We start from the raw sequence: 27,072 nt of genomic DNA on the forward strand, positions 1-27,072 counted from the left end.
ATGCTTATAGCAAATATCCTTATTATTCCAAATGAAATATTTGTGTGGAGAAAAGTTATGTTTATAAATTAAAGACCAAGAAAGAAGCATTTGTTTATGAAAATTTGATAACTTGATGGGAATATTTTCGATATTGTAATTACATATTAATAGAAAGCTTAGACCACCAAGATTATTAAAAATATATGCAGGAATAAAGTTCCAAGTTGAAGATGGATTTTTAATAAACTGTTTAATCCAATTTATTTTAAAGGCATTGTTTAAGGTAGTAAATCTTTGCGAGGTACCATGACCTAATTTAATTGAGCTATTATTATTTTTATAAAGAGTTACTTTAATTTAAAAAAAAAAAACCCCAGGCGACATAGCTTTGGATCAGACGATCAAAAGAGTAAGAGACTTGTTTCATGTTCATCCGATTGGCTTAGTGGATGCACTAAATTGGACAGTGTCTATGCCCCTCCCACATAGGAAAAAAGTTAAAACCTTTCTGCCTGGCTGAATCTGATAGAGAAAACCACGCGCAGTGACTTCCACTGCTAGACTAAAGGAAACAAGAAAGATAAGGAACAAAGCAAAATACAAGCCTTTTTTGTAAGTTTTTAACCCTAAGCGGAGCAATTTTTCTTTTGCAAGTGGAAAAGGTAGGGGTGGTACATTTGCAGACCTTTTCCATGGAATACCCCTCATGTACCTTCTTAACGTGCGAGGAAGCTTTGTGTTTTTCGACTTTTAAGCATTATTCTCATTTTTTTCTTAGATCATCAGTATTCCTCAAAATATCGTTTTGGGAATACTGAATTCCTTTACTGAATTACTCACTTTTTATCATTAAAGACTAAGGTAAGATTATGTATGTATTCATTTACTTGCTGTTTTGTTTATTTGTTTAATTAACAATCTATGGAGTTGTTAAGATATACATTCATGCTGTGCCCATACCTGTGCCGTTGTGTTCAATAGATCTCATGAGTTTATTTCTAGTGTAGTTATATTGATGAGTTAGCTGTTCAAGTGCTGTTACATATATTTATTGTGTGTGGTTATCATGGCACTCCAAATAACTTTACTGCCAAACAATTGCAGCTTCTGACTTTCCATGCGTATGTACCAGCTGATTTTCTTGTTCGAAATGTCAGTGAGAGCCTTATTGTTATGTTTCAGCAGCTGTATTTGGATCTATTATTATTGTTTATTTCTTAGACTCCCTTATCCAGGGCGACTTACAGTCGTAAACAAAAATACATTTCAAGAATAATACCATCTATAATAACACCATCTATAATAAGATCTACCGCTGTTTTGATGCAAATGCTGTGTGCAGGATAATGACAACCAATTTTTATGTACGTTGATTCATTTTTTTTTTTTTTTTTTTTTTGTAGAAAGTATATGAAACAGTGTTGCTCACAGCCAACAAAATATATATATATATATATATATATAGTAGCTCAGTGTATCAGATTTGAATTGGGCGAGTTCATGTTTCACAGTTTTACAGTATAGTAGCATAATAAAACTAGCAAAATGTATTCGGATCATTCCTAATCTAGCGCACGTTGTTCCAGGTTCAAACGACCACTTAGCTTTCCAGTAGGAGTGAGAAGTGAGTTATAGGACTAAAAGTTTTCATTTTCATATCTGGATTTTAGATAAAGTATAAACATCACCTAGTGAGATTCCAGAAAATCTCCATGAAAATTCCAAATACGTACAAAGAACATAATGATGCTGCCATCTATAGGGTACTTTCAGTGTTCTTTTTTTATGTAACCTGTTTCAACTTTAGAATATTTGGAATCTTCAAATCAGTATTTCATAAATGCATTCTACATTACATTTGTTTTTAATACTTTCACACTCCTATGTGTGTGTGTGTGTGTGTGTGTGTGTGTGTGTGTGTGTGTGTGTGTGTGTGTGTGTGTGTGTGTGTGTGTGTGTGTTTTAAAAGAAATTTGAAAAACTTCTGGAAAACCAGAAATTAAAAACGTCATGTATAATTATAAAGGTTCCTCTGAAAGAAAAGGTACAGGAAAATAAGATCACTGTTTTTGTATAGAAAAAAAGACAGATACTGAACACCACAAAGTTAATAGAGATTTTGTTTGCATTTATTTTTCTTCTCCATGTACAGCTATGGCAAAAAGTTTTGCATCACCTAGAATTTTAGGATTGCGACTATATGAACATAATTGAGATATTTTATTTGACATCAAAGAAATTACAAAATGAAATTGCAAAAGTCTGCCGGAAGCCATAATAGTAGTACAATATTTCATGTTAGATTTCGAAATGTCACATTTTTCAATTTATGTATTTATGTCCGTTTTTTGTACATGGGAAACTACAAAGCAGTATGCAATTCAATATGCCAATGTAACATTATTCAGCGGGTTTCATTCGACTTTATGAAGCAAGCATTATTCATTTTGTGATGTAACACTTTTGGCCATGTAGAATAATAGTCAAGTACCAAAAGATTTGATAAGATTATTATTATTATTATTATTATTATTATTATTATTTTTGTTCCAATATGCCTGCTGCTAAATCACAGCTCCCCTAAAGAGGTTGGAGTGAGTTGGTCTTCATCAAAGAGGAAAAGAAGGGAACACTTCCCTTGTCATCTGGATACTTCATTGGAACAGGGGCAGAATGGTGTGCTTGAGGTTCTTGTTAAGCATGTTGCTGCTGACTCTGGTAGAAGCCGAGAAGCTGTACCACAGCCGGGATCACTCAGATATTCAGCTCTCCCCTGGGAGTCAAGCTGGCCCAATACTGACTTTTAAGTCTGCAAAGGTAAGCATCCATCAACGCCTTTAGCAGGAACACCATATACAATTAGCCAACCCCAAAGCTTGTACGCAAGTCAAAAAATCTTTAGGTATTTAAATTATTGAAAGATTAATGTTGAATTAGTATCATGTGAGTGGGTGCATGCAAGATTAGATGTTTTATGTGGTGTTTTCGAATTTATAAATGGCAGCTCCAGTTGATATGTTGGTATGTACTGTGGTCATTTACTGTGTGGTAGCGCCCTGCAATGAAGCATTCTGATTGGAGGATGAAGGTTTCTAATGTTTGTTTAAAAACTGCACTCAGAAAATAACAGCTATTTTATATTCTTAACCTGTTTTAAGACTGTGAACTGGAATTTTTGAAAGAAAGAGCCTGAGGGAAAAAAGTTTGTTACATGGATGATGAAAAAAAACAGGAATTTCAGGCAAAATTCTAAACTAATGTTAAATGTTTAAACATTTAACTGCAGTGTCAACACTACTAACTGTTCATCAGTGTGGAGTTCTATCTAACAGTTGCCATTTATATATTACTAACTGTTCATCAGTGTGGAGTCCTATCTAACAGTTGCCATTTATATTACATTTGTTAGTTTAGTTTTGCTTTCACTGTACTGGATACTGTAAATCCATTTTTGAAAATAAATGTATTTAAACTTCTGAAAAACTGCTCGTGTATGTTGGATAGACATTGCTTGCAATATTTGTGAAGCACAAATATAAAAGTGATAAGATCCTTCATCAACATGTTTAATACATTTCTTCCAGCAATATCTGGCTAGGTATGGATGGATTAAGCCTGTAAATTGGGAGTCATTGGAGTACCACAATGTATTGATACCCAGAGAAGAAGACCCTGCCCCTCCAGACATCCTGTCCTTTATGTCAGAAGGGCGGTCAATGGGCAGGTACATCGATGAACCACCACCCACAGAGCTCACTCCAGACCCAAGCTTCATCAGTGCTCTCAAGCTTTTCCAGGAGGCCAACAGCCTGCCTGTGACGGGTCTTCTTGACAGTGTCACCAAGGAGGCTATGAATAGACCTCGATGTGGTGTTCCAGATCACAAAGCCTCACCAGAAGTGAAAGGTCCAGATAGCTCAATTGGAGTCAGTGGTAACTCAAATGCTCTTGCAAGTCACTCCAGTTTTGGCAATGACACAATTATAAAGAGCTTAGACCAGTCAAATGATACTAGTTCCTTTAATTACAACACTAGCAACAGCATGGGGCCCCACAGGGAGAAACGCTTTCTCCAGAAGCTGGTGGATTACTCACACAGGAAACGCAGAGCTGCAGACTACATTGAGAACAACACTAATGGACTGAGATTCTCCAAGGCGACTCTTAAATGGAGGCTTCTTGGGGAGGGCTACAGTGCTTGGCTCCCCATTGATGAACAAAGGTACACCCTGAAACAGGCTTTCCGAATGTGGAGCGAGGTAATGCCCCTAAATTTTGAAGAGGACCTAACCTCCCTGGCCAGTCAGATTGACATCAAGCTGGGCTTTGGAACACGTAAGTGTGAACTTTGCTTTTATCTTTCTCTGTGTCTCAATCTCTGATGCCTGGTTGTTTATTTTACTAAGCAATTCAAGAATCTGCAGTGCTTATTCTGCTGGCAGCCCCGGCCTCTTTGCTATCGGTTATTAATGGTTTGAGTTATTAATGGTTTTATTAATATGTTTCAATCGTTATTTTTCTTTTGCATGTAAAGTTACCCTTGGAATAGAAATAGCAATAAACCTTAATATGGTATCCTTATAAACTGATTATAACACACTCCTTTACAAGTAATACCAAAATAGAACCAACAATACAGTTATATTTCATTCTTTATCAACATGCAGTTTTAAAACGAGACCCTCACGTGAAGGACAAGGATTATGAGGTCAGGTGACAACCATACGAGTAAATGGTTATCAATTTAATATGATTTTGGGGACCTTCATCTTTAAATAAGTTTTCATGTAGCTTGCATAATTGAAAAATTGATGACCATGACATATGTCAACAGTTTGTCCAGAATGGTTTAGAATAATACATGGCATTGAATAGTTTAATGAAAATTGAATTTACAGTATGTGGAATATCATTTTGTGATCTCAAGGTATGTGTTATGTAATTTTGACATTCAGACGGACGTACAGAGAGACATCTCATATACCCCCACAAGCTGATATTCCCAACAAATTATTCTAAATAATGTTAATACCAGATTTCATCACAATTTAATATGCGATTTTCCAGAAAAATGTAGTTGTGACATTTCAGATGGACAAATGTATGGACAGACAGACACTCCTCTGCAGGACATTTCCTCAGCTACTGGCAATAATGAGAAGTATTGTAGGGCTCCTACTACCAGTGTCGGAGCTGAGGGTGTGTCAATGCTATGGCCTGGATCTTATCCAAGTATGCATTACTGTTTCTTTAGCCAAAATATTGGAGAAATCCAGTGGCCAGTTCTGAACCAACAGTCAAGCTTTTCCTAGAAGTGCAGTTACTGAAAAATAGCAATGTGGGCCAAAGGGCATTTTTGTTCTGTTTTTAATTTAGTTAAAATTGTAATTTATGAAATGATCACACTCTTGGGAAATGTAAGTATGATATATTTAAAAAGTAAAAATAAGTAATTCCACCTAGTCTCCTGCCAAAAGAGAGAGGAAAGGCAAAACTGATAAAAACAGAATGTTTGCTTACTGGTATGGTTTTTTTTTTAGCACAGCGCTTCGAAAATTTGTTTTTGTGTTGCTGCTGGGTCACATTGACTGACCTTGGCAGTTGATGTGGGGTTAATCCATTGGTCAGCATTCATGACCTAGATGACGTATCTTGATAAAGTTGTATCTTTGGTAGAGTTGATGGGCTTTGGCATTCATTGTCTTTACCCCAATAGGAAGGCACCTTGGCTGCTCACAGGCATTCGATGGCACAGGGCAGGTATTTGCACATGCCTGGCACTTGGGGGATATACATTTTGATGACGATGAGCATTTCGTGCCACCCAAGAGCGATCAAGGAATAAGCCTATTAAAGGTAAGCAATTTTAGGCAATCCCATATTAGGTAATGCCAGTAATATCAATGTAGATTCTGCTCAGTATTCAGTAATGGTTTTGTCCTACCTGCAGGTGGCAGTGCATGAAATAGGCCACGTCCTGGGACTGTCCCATATCAACCGGCTAGGCTCTGTAATGCAGGCCAACTACATCCCTCAGGATTCTAATCTAGAACTTGACTGGATGGACAGGAAGGCTATTCAACAGATATATGGTAAGTTAGGTTAGAAAGGGAAAATTAGGATAATTGGATCAAGTTTTTTATGCTAATAATGATTAGATTGTAATCATTTACAATTAACCTGTTGCCTAAATGTTAAATTCACCAGAAACATCTAAAACTGTCATAATGTGGTACTGGATACTGTACGATATATGAAATATATCCACATTACAAACACAAGGAGATTAAAATGCAGTACAAGTTACCAGGGAGTGCCAAATCTGTGAGTGTTTATGTGGCCTGTCCACTTGGCTATTCAAGAAAGAATTAGTAATGTTGTTTGCATAAGAGCTGGGAATAGAGGGACATGGGGACAAAGTCCGAACGTGAAACGTAAAAAACAGTCGGCTTGTTTGCCGAAAATGCCTGCAGACTTTCTCCAGCTGCAAAGATGGGTGCCAGAAGTCTGATATCTTATCAGATTCTGCCTAGCCTCATACTTCTGAGAATTAATGAACTTACATACAAAGGGGTCTGTTTTAGATCTTAGAGAGCTGAATGTACTTCATTTGAATGTAATAGTGAGTTATATGCTTGTTTATATGTAATTGCATTTGAACTGCAGACACTTATAAAGTGTTACCGTTTCTATCTAACCATTTGAGGTGCCTGTGAGAACAGTTTCAGCACAGTTTTTGACTGGGTCTACAAAGAGATGAACCAGTTTGGAGAGCTGGCTTACCGCTACAACACCTACTTTTTCCGGAACAGCTGGTACTGGATGTACGAGAACCACAGCAACAGGACTCGCTATGGTGATCCCAACCTACTAGGTGTAGGCTGGCGTGGGATACCGTCCACGGACATTGATGGATTTGTCCACATTTGGACATGGAATAAAGATTACACTCTTTTCTTTAAAGGTAAACTCCAGTGGTGTCGAAGAAGTAAACCAGATACAACATGTATTAATGCCTGATTTAGTTGGCCTGCAATATAAATATAAATATATTAATATTTTGTAAAGTAGAACTTTGAGTTCATGACAACACCAAAAAAATGTTGAAAGAAAAACACAAAAATCATAACCTTCATGCCTGTAAAACACACTAACATTTTTTTCTTTCCCTCTCTCTCTCTCTCTCTCTCTCTCTCTCTCTCTCTCTCTATATATATATATATATATGTATATATATAATTGTGGAAGGGTGGTGGGCAATTCACTGACACTGAGACAGAACTTTATTTGTAACGCTGCTGAGACGCACTGATTTATTTTTACCCCCAGAGGGCGCTGTTGCCCATGGCCTGAATACTGGCAACAGTAAACAGGACCACAGGGTTACCAGTGCTGGTATACAGTCCAGTACACATACAAGTGCTCAATAATAATAATGAAAACAAAAGGCGAAAGAAAAAGGGAAAATAAAACACAGTAATAAAACTTCAAAATAAAGGTGCTGCGCTCTGCACCGTTACCCAGACCGTCGCTATCCGCACGGCCCGGGTCTCCGTCCTTTGCTCACCCGTTCCCTCAACATGTGGATACTGTGTTGGACAGGCTGGGCTCTCTCCCCCAGCGCAGTCATGTTCCGGGGGTACGGGTCTTGTCTCAGCTGCTGATTTTCATTAATTTCAATATTTGGGGGATAGGTGGCAGGGCGCCACTGTGGAGCGTGTTCATTATTTATTATTATTCATTCATGGTATGGCAACCTCGTCTTTTTGAGGGGAGATGGCCACAGCCACTTCCTATCTGCAGCACTGGGATGCATGTAACTGTTCATGTTTTTCCTCACGCAGGTAGCCGTCAGGCACCCACGGGGACGAGGCCTCCAGCCAAATGTATCTTTCACTCGGGCCCTGAGCGCTCTTCACAGTTCATAAATCATCTGCAATTGCAATCATCGTCATTCATTCATTGCCATTCATTCATAGCAGATTCTCCTTGCTGAAATGCCTAATCCCTGGTCATTTGTTATTATTAGCTCAAACATTTTTGCTGCATTTAGTATCCAGTATGGTGTTAAAGCTGTTCCCACATCTTCCCAATCTCAAATTAAATTTAAAAATGGTGCTATGCATCCATGAATTCTATTTCCTAAAATGAAAAAAAATGTCAATCACAAAAATGATTGACTGGTTGTGTCACCAGTTCAAGTGAATTTAAGTCTGAGATATAACTAGTGATACAATAATGCGTAAAATAAATTATTAATATATTCTGTGCTAAAATATTTGGATTATTATGACTCTCTTTTGTTGAAGTTTACTGCAGTGCCTCTAAGTAAGTTCCTGTGCTATCCATTGGTTTTAAGAGCAATTAATGCTATGCATAAATTTTTATGTAAAAAAACATTCATCACTTCTTAAACTATGTATGTACTGTGAGAGTTGACTCATATGAACCTTCTGGTAAAAGAGACACATTCTGTGTAGTTTGGCACTGTAAAGCTTTGGCTGCCCAAACTAAGTCCTTAAACCATGAGAGAAGCATCTCTCATTATATTCATTATAATCAGGGGTTCAGATAACTGGTACACAGATACACATGTGCACCACTAAAAAACAAATAATTTGTTTATTTAGAAGACACCTTTATCTAAGGCAACTTACAGAGACTAGGGTGTGTGAACTATGCATCAGCTGCAGAGTCACTTACAAAAGACTCACCCGGAAGACAGAGCACAAGGAGATTAAGTGACTTGCTCAGGGTCACACAGTAAGTGAGCCGGGATTTGAACCGGGGACCTCCTGGTTACAAGCCCCACTGGACCACACAGCCTCCTATGGACTTCCATATTGTTTTTAACACACAAATGCGTACCGTCAGTACATTTTTCATAAAGGCAGTGAGGGTGGTCAAGCATATTATCTGGCTGTGACCCATACCTGCCTAAACTTCCGATTTTCTATTGAGTCTCAAGGTCTCTGGGATCTGTCAGTGATCTACGGATAACTGAGCTTATTATCACTGATCATAATTAAATACCAATCCCCGCAGTGTTCCAATTCACTAAAAAGTCAATTCCTGCGCTATCATTGGCTGCTTCAAGGTTTTAGAAAAAAATTATGGAGAGCGACGTGGAATCACTCGAGTTCATAATCATAACATCAATCATTTTCTTCTAATGGAGACAACCAATGACAGCAGGGATCTTGATTTAGCTGTCCACTCAGAGAAGAGGAATGTAGTTTTGGGGAGTGGCGTTGTGGAAGCTCAGTAACGTTTCACTTCCCAAACGCAGATCAGAGGAGGTGTCGATGTTTGAGAGGCATTACATTTAAACGTGAGTTTAAAAAAATACATTTACTTAAGCAGTCTACTTAAAATCATATTTTTTTTCTCTCTCTCTCTCTAAACCTATCCCTAACCCCACTAACCCTAATCCTTTTCTGATACAATTGTGTACTTACATACATCGTGCAAAAAGATTTACACATTAAACACATTGTAACTATGCATAATAACATTGTAATTATGCACTGTTACAAATGCACAGTAATTAGAGACACTTAATGTAAAGTGTTACTTTTGATTCTTAAAAGTTATGTAACATCAATATTCCTTTTTTATTTTCCCCAGAAATGGAGCAAATTGCATTGTAGTGTTCTAAATTTGCATGGTGAACTGCAGTTTCCGATGACTGATGACACATATTCTTTTAGGGACGCAGTACTGGCGGTACGACAGTGAGAATGACCAGGCTTATACTGAAGATTCTCAGGGAGGGACATACCCTAAACTCATAAGTGATGGCTTCCCAGGAATCCCCAGCCCCATCGACACTGCCTTCTTCGACAAACGGGACCACAACATCTATTTCTTCAGGGGAAACAATGTGAGGATGTATTCAGACCTATCATATTTACTTAATTCTAGACATAGCTAAATGTTGACAAGACAGATGGATCTGCATTTTTACTCAAGCTTGTACAGACAATCCTAGATGTGATATAAAGGGCAGATTTTTCAGTTCTTTGCCCAGATTTCTATTGAAATCAGCTAGATAATTCTTACAGTAACAAAAAGGTAAATTTCCTGGGATGAATAATACCACGGAAGCTGTCAAGACCCAAGTCAACAGGATCAAGGGGAGAGCTGTTTGCAATTTAAGTTTGAGGTATCCCTTCACGGGAATAGTAGAGACCACTTCATCACAGTTACTAATCTTTCTCTTCCTGTTCTCGAACTTGTAGGTCACTGCCTTCAATGTCGACCTCCATAGCAAAGTCGCTGGCTACCCCAGGCGGATTGCTGATGTTTTCCCTGCGGTAGTGATTGCCGATCACCCAGTGGGCAACCTGAATGCCGCCTACTTCTCTTATTTCTACCAGGCAATCTACTTCTTCAAAGACAGGGTCTTCTGGAAGGTGGTGGATGAGAAGGAGAGGCTGGCCAACCCAGCTCTGCCATACAATGGTCTGCTGCCTCACCACAGGATCAGTGAGCAGTGGTTTGACATCTGTGATGTTCACCCATCCATGCTCAACATGGTTTCAACCAATACAGCTAAGACTTAAAAATCCAAGAAGCAATGAAAGCATTTCAAGTCTGGCCCAATCTGGCATCAAAAGATTATTGAAAGTCAGGTTTTAGTGGCGATCAGGACCTAATTAGTACTTTGGGCAGTGTTGCCAGGTCCGTGGTTTTTCCGCAGAATTGGGCTACTTAAAAAATACAGCCGCTGGAAATATTAAGGAGTCACTGGTTGATAATGTAATTAGATTGGTGCTATAACTTTAAAAGATTGAACTGTTTTCATGTTTGCAATATTGTTTGGGATACAGTACCAGCATTAGTATTTCAATAAAAGGGATCACGCTGTAATTCGGTTGCTAGCCTGGTATGAATGTTGATTTGTCCCTTCAGAGCTTCTGTACGAATTTGTTGATAGTGACCTGTGGATGAGCTGTACTGGGGCTTTTATCAAATTTATACTAGGTATCTTTTCTTACGAAAGCTTTTGATTGTTTTTTTTTTATGGATAGGCCTACCTGTTAATAATGAGCTTTCTTTCAGTTAAAACAAATAATTGGGCTATTTTGGGGCTCTTTTTGAAGTGACTTTGGGCTATAACCCTGCAGAAATCTGGCAGCCCTGACTTTGGGACAGAAATACAAGCTGTTGTGGGGTGTGGTGTACTGGTGCGGAACGGCTGCTGTAATATGTGCTATTATTAACTGTAGTTGTCTGTAATAGAGCTGCACCTCAGTAGTTGGTGGTATACTGTTTGCTTAGCTCTTATGTGGCATTGGATTAGATTCTCAAAGCTATTTACTCCTAGAGTGCAATTTTTTCTGAAATAATAATACAAAAAATACAGCAATTACAATGAATAAAACAAGGCAGCCTACAAAATGCTGTTTGGCAGCCACGGGCCAAACTAATGGGCTTTGCATTTTCTATTGGGGTTTGCATGTACTGGTTCTGAGCCTTCTATTATCAGGTAATAATGGTGAAAGCAAGGCTTAGCGTAGTAGAACATGGAGAAGTATTGTAAGGCAGAATGATAGTCGCCCTCCAATTAAACTTACGTAAGAACAATAGTGATATTCTTGTACTTTTTTTTATTTGATCTAATTAAATAGCTCAACATTAATGAGTTGTGAATTTTCCAGAATTACAGTAATTACAGGAAAGTGTGTGTTGTACATTTTCTGTTTACTGTCAGTATGCTGTATGTGCTATTTACTTGTGGTACTGTGCAATTCTCTCATTTAAATCTGAAACAAAAGAGTTAAGACAGTTTGACAGTGTAATACTTGCAAAGTGTAGACCACTGCTCGTTCTCTTTGCAGATGCTGACCGTGTGAAATGAATGGTGATGTGCTAATGCTGGTTTTGATGGCCTCATTATATATGTTTTGTCTATTTGTGTTTGTATGTGTGTGTTGTGTTTTTTTTATTATTTTGTTAATTAAGACATCTTATCCTTACTTTGACGAAAACACATACTGTATATGATAGTTAGGAAAGCCTTGATAAAAACAGTAAATATATAATGTCCCCTGAACTACAAGAAGCAGTCACTGTCTCTGAGGAGTAGATCTGTGCTACAAAAACTGTAAGCTGAGTAAACCTCAGAATTGTATTTTTCTGTCAATGGCAGTACATTGAATAAGCAGCCATAAACATTGCTTCATTTTGGTGACTGCTGGTGCTGGTTCACTGTTTATGTAAAGCACATGGTTTAAACTATTAAAACTATACTCACAATAACAACTATCGTAATACCTACAAACTGCAAAACATATTACCTCAGTTTCTGTGTATTAGCTGCATGTGGAATTCTCACAATGACCTGTCACTTCTAAGCTGTTTTGACACTGCAGGAGCAGACTTATTTAATTTAATTTTAATATTTCTGTAACAGTGTTTACTGTTGTTAGAACTTGACAAGTGGCTGACAAGCCGTGCACTTAACTGTATGTATACATCTTTATGAATAAATGAATTAGTTTTGAAGCCAGGCCCGTGTTTTCTGTGTGTTCTTGTAAGGACTGTATATAAGTTGGTTAGTATGACTTTTTGGCATAAATTTTGACCTTGTAGACCACCAAAAAGAAGAGGATACTTTCCTCAGCAGATTAATGGAATAACAAAAATCTCTTCCTTGTGTTTTAAAGGGATTACTGTAGCACGTTAGTATTGAAAGAGTACACTGGAAGGCTTGCTTCCCATGTCAGGAACCTGCAGTACTTTATTAGAGGCAAGCCACCTGGACAAGCTTAACAGATTTCGTGGAGGCATTCCCCTTATGCCAAAAAGAAGAAAAAAAAAAAACATAATCAAAAGTCCAGCACATCCGAGGTGTGTAACTGCAGGAACGAAACAACCCCATAAAACAGTTGAAAAATAACTTTATTATTATTATGAATTAGTCATTTAGCAGACGCTTTTATCCAAAGTGACTTACAGAGACTTGGTGGTGAACTAATCATCACCTGCTGCTGCAGAGTCACTTGCAATAGGACCTTGGTTTTACATCTCATCCGAAAGACAGCACAAGGAGATTATGTGACTTGCTCAGGGTCACACACACACACATTGAGTCAGTGGCTGAGCGGGGACCTCCTCATATCAAGCCCCTTTCTATAACCACTGGACCACTGAGCCTCCTATTAAGGAGTCACAATAAAAAACCCAGATCCAAGGCATATTATTACAGTACACTGTTGGCATTTAATTCATGGAATAAGAAAGCAGATCTGGGATTTGCAAAAATTAACCCCTGTTTATACATATTTATATAACATGAAAAATTTGTATTTGGAAGCTGATATATAAAAGGAACTGGGACCCAAATGATCAATCCCGCATTATCACTCATTCTGCACACCTGCTACAGAGGGACAGAAACATTTACATTTATTTACTGTTGTTATTTAAAATGCAGTACAGCTTGTTACACTAGAAGAACAAAATATATAGAAAATAGGTCACTTAATTTCTATTTCTTTGTGGTTTAGTATAGTACAATGAGCACACTATCTAAAGTAAGAGCAAAAAGTGAATGTGCCCTTGAGTTTCCAGAACAATGACATTGTGTTGTTGGCTGTTCTCTGATGAATGGGTTTAATGGCTGAAAACATGTTTATAGCTTTGTTTCCTTTTGTCGAATTCTGCAGTCGTTTTAATTTTAAATCCAACCCTTTTTGGTACCTGGATTTTGGCTTTGTTTCAGACATTTTAATTGTTATTTTTTTATTTCTCTGAAATTAAACTCACCGTGCAATCCAATGTATTCGCATCAACTGTGCTTGTTACGCGCTTCTTTTTTTTCTTCAAGCCCCCCCAACACAATGTCCTAAATCGTGTCTAGTTTCCTATCAAGTATGAAATGTAGACATTACATAATGGGTATTTAACCTAAAGACCCTGAAACCTGTCGTGCCCGCCCCCCAAGGGCATAGAAGTACTGCCAACACAAACATAGTGTGACAGGATGACAGAGGTTGAGACTCACAGACAGTTTGGAAAGTTCAAAATAAAGCTTTTTAATAAACAAAAATACAAAATAAACCAGCACGAGGGCCAAACAGAAAGGTTTCAGAAACACAAACAATTAACACAAAACAAAACTTACAAAAATACGGCTTCCAGGCTGGGCATTGCCTTCACTGGTTTGCAAAAACAAACAGAAAAACAGCACACACAAAAACACTCTTTCTTCCTCTCCTTCTAGAACTCTCTCCCCAAATGGGAGGCTGAGGCCTCCTTTTATGCCAGGTGGCTAAGTCCTTAATTGGATAATTAATGGGTTGATTGCTCCCACCTGACGCAATCAACCTGGGCAGGGAGGAGAATTTAACTCCATCCCTGCCAATATTTCCAAAGGCAGAGCCCTGCTCTGCCACACATAGTCATCATTTTTCCTTTCACCCGACCTGAAAGCGGGAGAGATCTACGAACAGATAAGTGTCATTATTTTTATCTGCTTATTCACCTGTGTAATTACACTATTAATGCGACTTAATGTTACGTGCTTATAGTAATTACTACTTACACATATTGTGCAGTCAGCCGTGGTTTTCGTTAGCCCCACAGCAGCCTTGTGGCCTGTGCCTTCCCCGGGATCAAACAACTATAAGTCGGCTACTTGTGTTCTCTCTCTCTCATTTTTCTGGGGGGTGGGGGGTGGGGGTCACAGAAATACCAGCGCCTCTGCTGGGCTCAGCAGTCCTGCGTTTGACTGAAACATGCGCTTGCAGCTTCACCCACAGTGTCTCGTTGCCACATTAGTTCTGCTTGCAGTATTATTGTGAAGACTGTCAGGGCTCTAACAGTAGGTTTTCCTCAGATTTCAGACTGCTGGTTAGCCAGGAGCGCTATAGGTGGACATCCTTCTAAATCTCTCCCGTGGTAACAGTAGATCCGAGACCTGTTCCTGTTCCCACCGGTACACTGTACAACGAACGAGGTTACCTATTTCCGATTCACTAGCAGTTGCTGGGCTCAGCTCTGCTTCAGGCTGTTCACAGTCCCTCTCGCAGTGTTTTGTTGCCGCCCTGGTCTCTGCGTGTAGTGCCATTGCGAAGGCTGTCACGGCTCTAACAGCAGGCTTTCCCCAGTCTTAGGGCTGTGTTGGTTTGCCTGAAGCTATATAGGTGGGCATCCCTGTATATTGCTTCTGAACAGCAAACACGATTACTGCACCGGGGTACCCGAAACGTATTGTACCAAGTGTACCACCGAACTGGACAGTACCAAAGGTACCATACCGGGTGTACCACCACCAAGTGTAACCACCACCGAACCGTATCGTGCAAGGGTACTATACAGCACAGCACTAGTGCTCAGGCACCGCGCGGCTGTGAACCGATCGGTTCAACTCGGTTCATCACCGTTCAGACTCGGTTCAAAGGTGGTATTGTGATACAAACAGCAATACCATCCCTGGTCCAGGACCAGCAGACCGGATTGAGTCTCGACTCACGCAGTTTTTATCTTAGATGCCACAGTAAATAATTTCATTTGATGTCTGCAAATGAGTGCACACAATACCAATGGCTATGTTAGTAAGTTTCCATTTACACATCTATAGCTTAAACATGTATTGTTTGACACAACAAATGTGGCACCTAGTTCTAAACAGCAGATTAGATGGGACTTCCTCATAAATTATCCTTAAAGTAGTCCGCTTCCAAACTCACAACACCATTGATGCTCCAGAACTATAGAGGTTGAGGTTGGGTAATATGCTATTTTGCATAATAAAAACCCCTGTCAAAAGACATACATATTACTGGTACTGCTAAATGACTGTACAGAGTACTATATAGAGTATCCCAAGCCTCGAGCACAGGTCAAACTGTAAAGCAATTGCTTGTGCCCCAGTCTTTTTGAAGTGAGATCACAATGTCCTTTGTTCTGGACATCTAGGTAGCGATTTTTATTGGATGGGAGTTTTTATTGAGGCATGGAAATATGTGGGGGAATGTCTGAAATGTCAAGAAGTAGCGCTGGAGTGGGATCACCCAGCACTTCTGGTCCCCCTGCCCCTGATTAATGTCCACTTTGAGAGAATTGCAATGGACATAGTGGGCCCATTGAGCTTGTCTGACTCTGGATATACGCATATTTTAGTAGTGGTGGACTACGCGACTAGATATCCAGAAACAGTACCATTGACATCCACTAGTGCATTACCAATTGCAAAAGAGTTAGTCCAGACCATAGCGAGAGTATGGATCACCAAATAAATCCTGACTGATCAAGGAACTAACTTCATGTCTAAATGTTTAAAAGAACTGTAGAAATTGTTGCAAATTCAGTCCATTAGGACCTCCGGATTGGGCTAAACTCCTTCCCTACCTAATGGTTGTCATAACAATAACTATATATATATATATATATATATATATATATATATATATATATATATATATATATAAAGGGGCGGGCACCCCAACACACTTGCCCCCCCTTGTGCGGAGCCGACGACGGCGAGCAGACGACCCCAGAAGATGCCTCTTCATGTCATCTGCGGCCGGGCTGTTTTCTGCCATGCTCCCCTCAGCATCCTATGCAGTGGTTGCTGAGAGACGCTAGCATCACGTCCTGGTCCTTCCTCGGTTGAAGGGAGAGGCAGCTCCTGCTCTTCACCCGGTTCCACCCCCTCTGGCTCTCGGGATGGCAACGGCTCCACCCCCTCTGGCAGAGGCAGGAACAGCGGCCTGTCTCCCTCTGGTCGAGGAGGCGGGAACAGCAGCCCGTTCCATCTGGTGACGAAGGCGGGAACAGCAGCCCGTCTCCCTCTGGTGGCGGAGACAGGAACAGTGGCCTGTTCCCTCTGGTGGCAAAGGCGGGAACAGCAACCCATCTCCCTCTGGTGGTGTAGGCGGGAACGGCAGGCAGTCTCCCTCTTGCGGTGGAGGCGGGTGCGGCAGGTAGTCTACCTCTAGTTGTGGAGGCGGAAGCAGCAGATAATATCCTTCTATCTTTGGAGACTGGTGCGGCTCTCCCTTGGTCGCTGGAGATTAGTGCGGCTCTCCCTCAGTCGCTGAAGACTGGTGCAGCTCTCCCATGGTCGTTGGAGACTTGGTACGGCTCTCCCTCTGTCGCTGGAGACTAGTGCAGCTCTCCCTCGGTCGCTGGAGACTAGTGGTGCTCTTCCTTGGTCGCTGGAGACTAGTGCAGCTCTTCCTTGGTCAGCGAGGATGGGAACAGCAGAATATCCTTCCCGGATGGTGGTGGCGGGAACAGCAAGACATCTTTCCCTGTCGGTAGAGACAGGGACAGCAAGCAGTCTCCCCGGGAGACAGGAGCGGGAATGGCAGACAGTCTTCCCTCAGCGCTGAAGACAGCGGGGCCTCTCTCTTTCTCTCTGGAGATGGTGGGGCTTCTCCCTTTTGCGCTGAAACCTGGTGCCTTTCCCACTCGGTTGCTCGGTCTGGGCAGCGGGATGTTGGATGGTCGCCCTCCCCACAGTTCAGACACCACCAGTTTCAGCTCCCTTTCTGGCTCCTCCCTCATGGGCTCTGGAAGCTCAGGCTCCCCCCTCTTGGGCACTGGATGCTTGGGCTTCCCCCTCTTGGACACGGGACACTTGGCCTCCTCCCTCGTGAGCTCTGGAATAAGCACAGCACCACCCGATGAAACTGGAAATGGTGCAGCCCCTCCTATGTCTGCAGCCAGTTCATTAAGCACCATGGCTGCAATGTCCTGGAAGGACTCTCCCAAGCTTCCCACCGCTTTCCATCTCGAGCACACAGGATGTTAATCACCACTGGGAGGTCCCTCTTCATGTCCCCCTTGAGGCCCACCATCCGCTCCCAAATCTGCCTCGAGGATATCTGCTCCCAGCACCAGCAGCGCTTCTTCTGGCTCTGGACCCTCTGGCTCCGGTCGCTGCTGTGGCCTAGCTGACACAGGTCGCGCATAGGGACCCCGACCAGTCGTGCCCAAATTCTTCACTCCAGCCGCACCAGTTGGACAGTGGAACATCCGGCAATGATCCCCCTCTCTGCACCAGGAGCACAAGGGGAACAGGTTTGCTGGGTCCTCTGGCTGCTGCTGCTGATGTTGCTGCTGGGGAGGTTGCTTCTGCTGCCGCTGCTGCTGTCTCCTGCGTTTACAACTTCCCATTCTCAAAAAAAAAAAAAACTTCTCAAAATCCCACAAATCCCACAATGGCACAACTTGTGACAGGCTGGCTTGTGGGGTGATGAGCCCAGTTAATCAATAATTAACAATTGCCTAATTAAGGCTCCAGCCACATTCTCACATGTATTTCTGGCAGGGAGGAATTTAACCCACTTTATCACTCTTCCTCAATGCGCTTTACTTGCTCTTATCTGCTCCCTATTTTACTGCATTTAATCCTGTACTTTAGAGTACTGTAATCTGTCACAAGTGTTATTTAATCTGTAGTATTTTGTATTTAATTATATCTTGATGTAACTATCACTGACACTGTTATCTGCTCCATTCTTGAATCATATTTTGTCATATACTTGTACTTGCTAGAACCAAAGTCATTGTATTTTTTATCTTGCTCTTAATTGTATTATTACTTGTACTGTGATTCTTGAAATGTATTTTTGTTTACCACTGTAAGTCGCCCTAGATAAGGGCGTCTGCTAAGAAATAAATAATAATAATAATAATAATAATAATAATAATAATAATAATAATAATAATAATAATAATAATAATAAGCCAGGCCCCAGCTCTTATTTCACCAGATTTCAGTAAGGAGTTCATCCTCCAGACTGATGCCTCCCACATCGGTCTGGGGGCGGTCCTGTCCCAACAAGTTGACGGAGTGGAACACTTGATTATTTATGTGAGCAAGAAACTGGCTCCATGGGAGATTAACACTAGAAGACCCGCAACGGTCATTTTGGCGGTTTTTGGTTTTAAAATGTAATTTTCTCCAGTCCTGTAGCACATATGGGGCTGTGTGTTCATGTACCTTTCTGTCCGTATGTATTAAATATTCTCACAAAGCATGAAACGCGGGAGTGCAGAAATAAAGGAGATATATTACATTATACCTAAAGCCCCGGGAGCAGTCACATTGACGGCCACATAGAAAACAATTGTATTTTGATTATACAGAACTAAATTTGTTTAGCTGTAATCAGATTAGTCTCTACTCTCTGCCTGAGTGAATGACTGACAGTCTATTGTTTTCAATCAGTCTTTTGAAGGCTGGCACCTGCTTGCCAGCTGTGCTGCTTTAGTCAGTCAATTGACATCGGGACTAGTGAAAATAAATACCAGAGACCGTGGAGTTTTACAATGCAACAAATTGGAATGGAATTGATGTTTTGGATCAGATGGCATGGAAGTATTCAGTGAAAGCTGGCTCCCGACGGTGGTCTGTTCAGGTGTTTTACTATGTACTGGACCTAGCAGACATCAACTCCTGGGTACTTTACAAATAATGCACATAGAATAATTTACCAAGGAGAGAATATATTTTACAGTTAGCACAGCAACTTCGCAAGAAGCATTTGGAAAAGAGGGAGACTGCCAAGAGTGTACCCACAGCTGAAGCTGGTAACCCTGCTGAGAGCAGCAAGAGACGCCAATTTCCAGGTTGGCAAGTGCAATAAAAATAAAACTTCGGACAGCTGTGCCCTCTGCAGAAAGGCGGCATGGAGAAGCACATTATCTGTGTTGATTGTGAACAGCCTTAGACTCAAGGTAAAGGAATACCCTTTTAGTGAAAGTTTATTTATCTACATTGTTCAGTTGCTTTTGTTTATCTGATAACAAAACGATTGCTGTTGAAAAGTTAAAAATGTATTGCTATCGTTTCAGTTTTATAAATATGTATGTTGCAAACCGATGTCTGATCAGATGTTTATTTATTTACATTTTCTTGTTTTGATTTGTAAAATAAATGTTCATATATATATATATATATATATGTATATATATATATATATATACATATATATATATATGCTTCGGTTGTTCAGATGTTTAAGTGACGTATGCAATAAAAAAAACTAATTAGATTCGACTGTTTCTCCTTTTGTTATACTATTTACAGTGTTTTGAATACAGCTGTCAGAAAGACTGCTGCAGGGCTTCTAGGTATGAGTATATATCTCCAGTCCTTCTAGTGTTAACTACTCTGTCATCGAAAAGGAGTGTTTGCCCATCAAATGGGCCACTCACGCCCTTCGCTATTACTTGTTGGGACGTTCCTTCACTCTTGTCATAGACCATACACCTTGAAGGTGGTTACACACAATGAAGGACAATAACGCCAGGATAACTCGGTGGTTCCTGGCGCTGCAACTCTTCCACTGTACTGTGGAGCATCGTACGGGTAAGGAGCATCAAAATGCAGTTTTTTTTTCAAGGGAGGGGGGTCCATTGGGGAACTTAGAATTGGCCAAGAGTTCCTTCGGCATTACTCTGGTCACATTGTTGTAAATCTCCCTCCCAAATAAAAAGGGTGCTGTGTAAGGTTGGTGGTATGCTTCTTCCTAGATGGACAGCCTCGACGGTAGGTGTAAGCCGGAAGGTGACCATATTAGGGGTTACCTACAGGGCAGAGAGCGATTGGAGAAACCATGGTGATAGGTTGAGTGCAGGAAGGAGTTTTATGGTACAAAAGGGAAGCAGCAAAACTTGTTGTCCCTCTGTGACAGAAATATAATGAGTTTTGGTTGTAAATCTCCCATCCGACCTGTGAGGGCGCTAAGCAGCGAAAGGGGAAGTCTTTGGACGGGCTGGCCTGACAGTTCTTTCCCCGGGCCGGGAAGTCGGTCAATCTGGAAGAAGGCGAGACTCCGTTGCAGGAACGTATTGACCCGGAAGGGAAACGATGTAGCAGCTGCAGACAGTACAGACAGCTGCACTCGTTTACCAAGGGGTCATGCATGATAGTATAAATCGTAAATCTTTTCCTTTGCTTGGTTCAGAGAGACAAGTAACTGGAACAGCGGAGGATGACCCAGAGGCATACCTGGTTGCTTTCGAGAGGATGGCTACCACCTCATCATAGCCGTGGGAGCTCTGGGCAAGCCAGCTGGGACCCTACCTGATCATGGAGGCTCAGGCAGCCTACCAGGCCATGAGCGACCTCAGCGCTGCCAGTTATGACCTGGTCAAGCTGGCCATTCTCCGCCGGCTCAACATTACAGCAGATACCCACCGGGTACGGTTCAGGGAGTACCGAAGATCCTCAGAGACATGCCCCAGGGTGGTTGCGGAGCAGTTGTGTGACCACATGGTACACTGGCTGACCCCTGAGAAGAAAACCAATCTGCAAATGGGGGAAGCAATGGTGGTGGACCAGTTCTGCCATGTGGTCAGCACCGATACCCAAGCCTGGACACGGCGCCACAGTCCCGACACCCAGAAAGCCACCGTAAAACTGGCGGAGGATTACGAAGACTCCCTGGTCTCTGCCCAGACGGGGATACTGTCATTTCCAGCCCCTCGGAGCAGCCGACCCCTACCTCTCTCTCCTCCAACACCACCTCTACCATCAGTCCCGGGACCCCAGACCTCCGAGACCACCGACCCCAATGGGCCACCTTGCCTCCCCTCCATGGAGACCAAGGTTGGCCCCCAGCTGGGGTAGAGGTGCTGCCGCTGCAACGGGACAAATACCTAACCACTGTCCCTCTGTCCCCCCAACGTGTTTTAGGTGCAACCAGCTGGGACATCTGGTCAGGTCATGCCCCGCTGCCATGGAGTGTGATGTGGCCACGTGTAATTGGGCACCTGAGATAGGTAAGCATGGGGAAAATGGTTGGGAGGGGCCTTGTATGATTGATGTGGTTTTAGGTAATGTGAAAACCCACGCATTAGTGGACTCTAAAAGTATATTTATTGCTAGGACCAATAAAACGTCACCTGGTAGTAGGGGTGGCGGAAAGGTTGCCACACCATTATTCTGGTCCGAGACTGGCCAAAATTCAAAGAATTAATGCAAATAATGGCAGTCTCAGCCGCACACGTAAACGTGGCAGAAGAAAAGGGAAGGAATTTTCATACTGAAATGTTTTCTCCTATGTTTCATCCTAGAAAAACGAATAAAGAGAGACGGCCCACAAAATGGGAGGGAGCATCACTGAAACAAGGCTGAGGTCTGGTGGGAGAGTGCTTGACTGGTAACAAACGCCAGTCAAAGGGAAGTCGGAATGCAGTGTGACCGACAACCTCGCGGCATCCTCAATCTGTTGAGAGAGGGGTGGGAGGAGCACAAAGGCTGGTCCAAAAATGTTGTGAAGCCTGTGCTCCTACTAGGAGATCGCCTAGATTTGGTCGGTCATTTGGCCCAGGACAACCTCAGATCGCCTCAGCACTGACAGCAGCAGCATTACAACAAAAATACACTAATTCGAACCTTTCGACCAGGAGACAAGGTAATGCTGCTACTTCCCTCATCAGAATCAAAATTGTGTGCTAAATGGCAGGGGCCATATGAAGTGATTCGGGCTATAGGGAAGGTGAATTATGAAATTAGACAGCACGATATCCGCAATGAATGTGAAATTTATCATGTAAATTTACTAAAGCCCTGGCAGGCAAGGGAGGTCTTGTTTATAGCCCCAGGCAATATAGAGGATGATTTAGGCCCCTGTCCAGAGACTACTAGCACAAAAATCATTTCGATGGGGGAACAGTTGGTTCCAGATCAGCAACGGGAGCTGTGTAAGCTTATTGAGGAGTTCAGTGATGTTTTTTCTGACTTGCCCGGATGAACTAACTTGGTTGAATATTACATTGTCTCTCCACCAGGTGTCACTGTGCAGGAGAGACCTTACTGGATCCCAGAAAGCCGACGAAGTGGCGTTCGCAAAGAGGTATGGGACATGCTCGAGCTTGGGGTGATTGAACCTTCCAGGAACGAGTGGTGCAGTCCTATTGTCATAGTGGCCAAGAAAGACAGCACCAACCGCTTCTGTGTGGATTTCAGGAAGGTAAACGCTATTGCCAAGTTCGATGTGTACCCTATGCCTCGGGTCGACGAACTTTTAGATAGACTGGGAAAGGCAAGGTTTATCTCCACTCTGGACCTGACAAAGGGATACTGGCAGATCCCCTTAACCCGCAGTTCTAGAGAGAAAAACACATTTTCAACAACAGAAGGGCTCACTTTAAAACCATGCCGTTTGGGCTACATGGTGCGCCCGCTGCCTTTCAGAGACTGATGGACCAGGTTTTATGCCCACATCATGAATATGCAGCAGCATATATTGTTGACTTGGTCATTTACAGCTCCACCTGGCGAGAGCATTTAGCTAGGATTGCAGCCATCCTTCAGTCTCTAAGGGTAGCCCGGCTGACAGCTAACTTGAGGAAATGTGCGTTTGCCAAAACAGAGACTCAATATTTAGGATTTTTAATGGGGAATGGAAGGGTGAGACCTGTAGTCACCAAAATCCAGGCTTTGGTTGATGCAGCGATCCCCAAAACCAAGACTCAGGTGAGGTCACTACTGGGATTAGCTGGTTATTACCTCCGCTTTATCCCCAGGTATGCCACAGTGGTTAACCCTTTAGTTGACCTCACCAAGAAGAGTGCTCCAAATTTAATTAAATGGTCAGCTGAGTGTCAGGGGGCGTTTGATACTGTTAAGCGTAGACTTTGCCAGGCCCCCAATCTTATCACACCGGATTTCACCAAGAGATTCATCCTTCACACCGATGCGTCGGACGTGGGTTTGGGTGCTGTCTTGTCTCAAAAGGTAGATGGAGTAGAACACCCGATACTGTATCTCAGCAAAAAGATGCTACCTCGGGAGCGTAACTACTCCGTAGTCGAAAAAGGAGTGTTTGGCCATTAAATGGGCTACTCACTCTTTACGATGCTACCTGCTGGGACACTCGTTTGATCTTGTCACAGACCATGCCCCAATCAAGTGGTTAAGCACAATGACAGCAATGCCTGGATAACTCGGTGGTATCTGGTGTTGCAGCCCTTCATGTACCAAATGGTACACCGTGCGGGGAAAAAACATCAAAATGCAGATTATTTTTCCCTGGACGTGGGAGTAATGGGAAAGATAGATTCAGTCGAGTGTTCCTTCGGCTCCACTCTGAGCGGTGGGATATGTGACAGAAATATAATGCGTTTTGGTTGTAAATCTCCCTCCCGACCTGTGAGGGCGCTAAGCAGTGAAAGGGAAAGGCTTTGGACGGGCTGGCCTGACAGTTCTTTTCCTGGGACGGGAAGTCGGTTAGTCTGGAAGAAGGCGAGGCTCTGTTACAGGAACGTATTGACCCGGAATGTAAACAGCTGCAATTGTTTACCAAGGGGTCATGCGTAATGGCATAAAGGGGCCAGAGAATCATAAATCTTTTCCTTCGCTTGGTTTCAGAGCAGATACGAAACTGGAAGGACCGGGAGAGATCCACTGTGAATTATTGTGAGCAGTATTCGTGAGTGTTTTGTTTGTTTTTGACGCTGATAGTAACTGTCTTTTGTTTTGTAAATTCACTGGACAGCTAACACGTCTCCGGAGCTGTCACCTTGGGCCAGCACTACCCGGAACAACACTGCACTACAGTCACTGTTTAAATTGTTATCACCCACCACCAACACTACTGCACGCACCCAGACTGGTGTATTGTATTGTATTGTGGGGTGGATAACGTGTATTATTGGTTTGCAAAATCAGTTATTGTTCCTTGCCATGCTCTACACATTGGTGTGTATTGCCGGGGATTATTATTTGATCACCAGACCTGGATACAATTAAAGACTGTTCCAAACTGGATTATAACTCTCTGTGTTTCATGGTTTCCATTACACGAGAGTAGATGTTAAAACTTCATGCTGACTTGAACTCGGCTCTCGCCAAGATAAGCACCAACTAAGACGTAGCTTTATAGTAAACTAATGTGATCCATCTGTGTCTCCATCCATTTGCGCTTCCTTCCATATGATGATGTAGATATCCTTCTGTCTGGTGTTGATGGCTGAAGTGTAATGCTGGCTCCAGGGATCAGCTTACTGCCTCCCTAGCGCATCAGCACACACAACAGCTGCGATGCTGGCTCCAGGGATCAACCACAGTGCGGCCTCCCCAGCGCATCAGCATGACAACCGTCTGGATTGCGCTAAGTAGGGTACATCTCTGGGGTCTTCAAGTGGAAACCTTCCATCCTCGGTGTTTCGTCGACTAGCCCACGACACCTCAAGAGGGCTCGACAGTGATTCTGGCATCCCAGCATCACCCCACTCCGTCCCCCACTCAACTCAGCCCAGCTTACTTACCCGTACATCAGCGTTTCTTTCTTTCTATTGTGCTTGAGATCCCCAGCCAGAATCTTTCTGTCTCAACCACAGCCAGTTGCTGCTCCTCTCTGCTGCTTCAGATAAGTTCTTCACTGTGCGACGCAACTCTTGGCCACTGAATCCGACGTCTCTGAGAAACCGGGTTGTAGAGTGTGCCACAAATCCTCGACAACCCACCTCCACTGGGCAAACCCGGACTCTCCATCCTTGCTGTTCCGTTTCAGTGGCTAGTTGAGCATACCACAGTTTCTTCCTCTCATACGCCTCATCTACAGCATCCACCGATGGCACTGTTAACTCTACCAGGTGAACAAGGCATGCTGATCCAGACCACAAGACAATATCTGGTCGAAGGTTAGTGGTGGCAATCTCAGGTGGAAAAATAAGCCGTTGACCAACATCTGCCAGCATTTTCCAGTCTCTAGCAGCTTCCAGTTGTCCTGGGAGAGGATTGGTTTTAACACCTTTTCTTGGTGGTTGCTCTCCTGGGCGGAGGAATGTTGTCTTTTGTGTGTAATGTTTTGATGGAACAGGTGGCAACTTATTGGTCATGTTATGCTTGTCTTCCAATGCTAAGGCCAAACATCGCAGCACCTGGTCATGGCGCCAAGTAAACCGTCCTTGGCTAAGAGCCACTTTACATTCTGTCAAAATGTGCCTTAATGTTGCAGGTGATGAACATGAGGGATCCTCTCCTACCCAGAGGTTTAGGTTCTGTGGTGATGGGAGAACATCATATGTTGACCTGATGAGGAAACTGATCCTGCTCTGTTCCATTGACCATAGGTCTTGCCAGCCAATCTTGCGTTGTTCCACACTCTCCCATCTGATCCATTCTCCCTGCTTGGCCTGGGAAACGGCCTTTACGCACCTCATCCTCTCCTCCTGCTTTTGCACCTCGTTGACTACCAGCTTCCTCCGTTGAGCTGGGGCTGCCTTGTGCCATGTAGGAGGAGCTGAACTGAGACCAAGACCCCCTCTTCCATGCTGAACTTGCCCCATGATATCACCAATTCGAAGGGCAGCCTTTGCATCCTCCACAGCTTTCTTTGCCACCCACTTTCTTCCAGTTTTCAACACAGGTGCTGCCTCCCTTACGCATTTGTCGCGTGACTCTACGAATGTCATTTCCAGTCTGACCTTGGCGCACTTAAACTCCTCGGTTAGAGCGGAGACTGGTAGCTGCAGTATTCCTTTACCATAAAGTCCCACTCTGCTGAGGCAGCGTGGAACTCCCAACCATTTCCTGATGTATGAACTGATTAAAGCTTCCAGCTTCTCTACTGCTGTCAAAGAAACCTTGTACACAGTCAGTGGCCACAGCAACCTCGGCAGTAGACCAAACTGAAAGCACCAGAGTTTTAGTTTGCCTGGTAAAGTGCTGCTGTCTATGCTCTTCAACCCTTCCACTGCTTGTTGTCTAACTTCTCCCACACGAACTGTGTCCTTTAGATCCCCGTCGTACCATCTCCCAAGACTCTTCACTGGCTTCTCAGACACTGTTGGTATTGCCTCACCATTAATGAAGAATGTTTTATCTACTACTTTACCTTTAATTATAGAGATGCTCCTTGATTTAGTGGGCTTGAATTGCATTCGTGTCCATTCAATGTTATTGGTTAATTTGCCCAATAACCGATTAGTGCAGGCTACTGTTGTAGTCATGGTTGTCATGTCATCCATGTATGCTCGAATTGGTGGTAGTCGCATTCCAGAAGCCAAGAGCTCTCCTCCCTTTACCCATTTTGATGCCCTAATGATTACTTCCATTGCCATGGTAAAAGCCAGTGGAGAAATGGTGCATCCTGCCATTATTCCAACTTCTAGGCA

General features: G+C 42.6%; 1 protein-coding gene across 2 annotated transcripts; it reads left to right on the top strand.

Moving 5' to 3' along the window:
- The first annotated feature begins 523 nt into the window (after positions 1-523).
- LOC117421028 (matrix metalloproteinase-21-like) lies at positions 524-12,496 on the top strand. Of its 2 annotated transcripts, XM_034034882.3 has the most exons (9): positions 524-594; positions 761-843; positions 2,558-2,799; positions 3,567-4,317; positions 5,699-5,838; positions 5,933-6,074; positions 6,689-6,946; positions 9,693-9,865; positions 10,224-12,496. In XM_034034882.3, exons 3-9 carry the CDS (start codon positions 2,656-2,658, stop codon positions 10,545-10,547), a joined length of 1,932 nt encoding a protein of 643 aa, XP_033890773.1. In that variant the 5' UTR covers positions 524-594; positions 761-843; positions 2,558-2,655; the 3' UTR covers positions 10,548-12,496. The 2 variants fall into 2 exon arrangements, with proteins under 2 accessions (XP_033890773.1, XP_058890097.1); XM_059034114.1 differs by having other exon boundaries at positions 524-843.
- The last annotated feature ends 14,576 nt before the right edge of the window (positions 12,497-27,072 follow it).

This window comes from Acipenser ruthenus, chromosome 1, assembly GCF_902713425.1.
Source record: "Acipenser ruthenus chromosome 1, fAciRut3.2 maternal haplotype, whole genome shotgun sequence".
Classification (NCBI taxonomy): Eukaryota; Metazoa; Chordata; class Actinopteri; order Acipenseriformes; family Acipenseridae; genus Acipenser; species Acipenser ruthenus.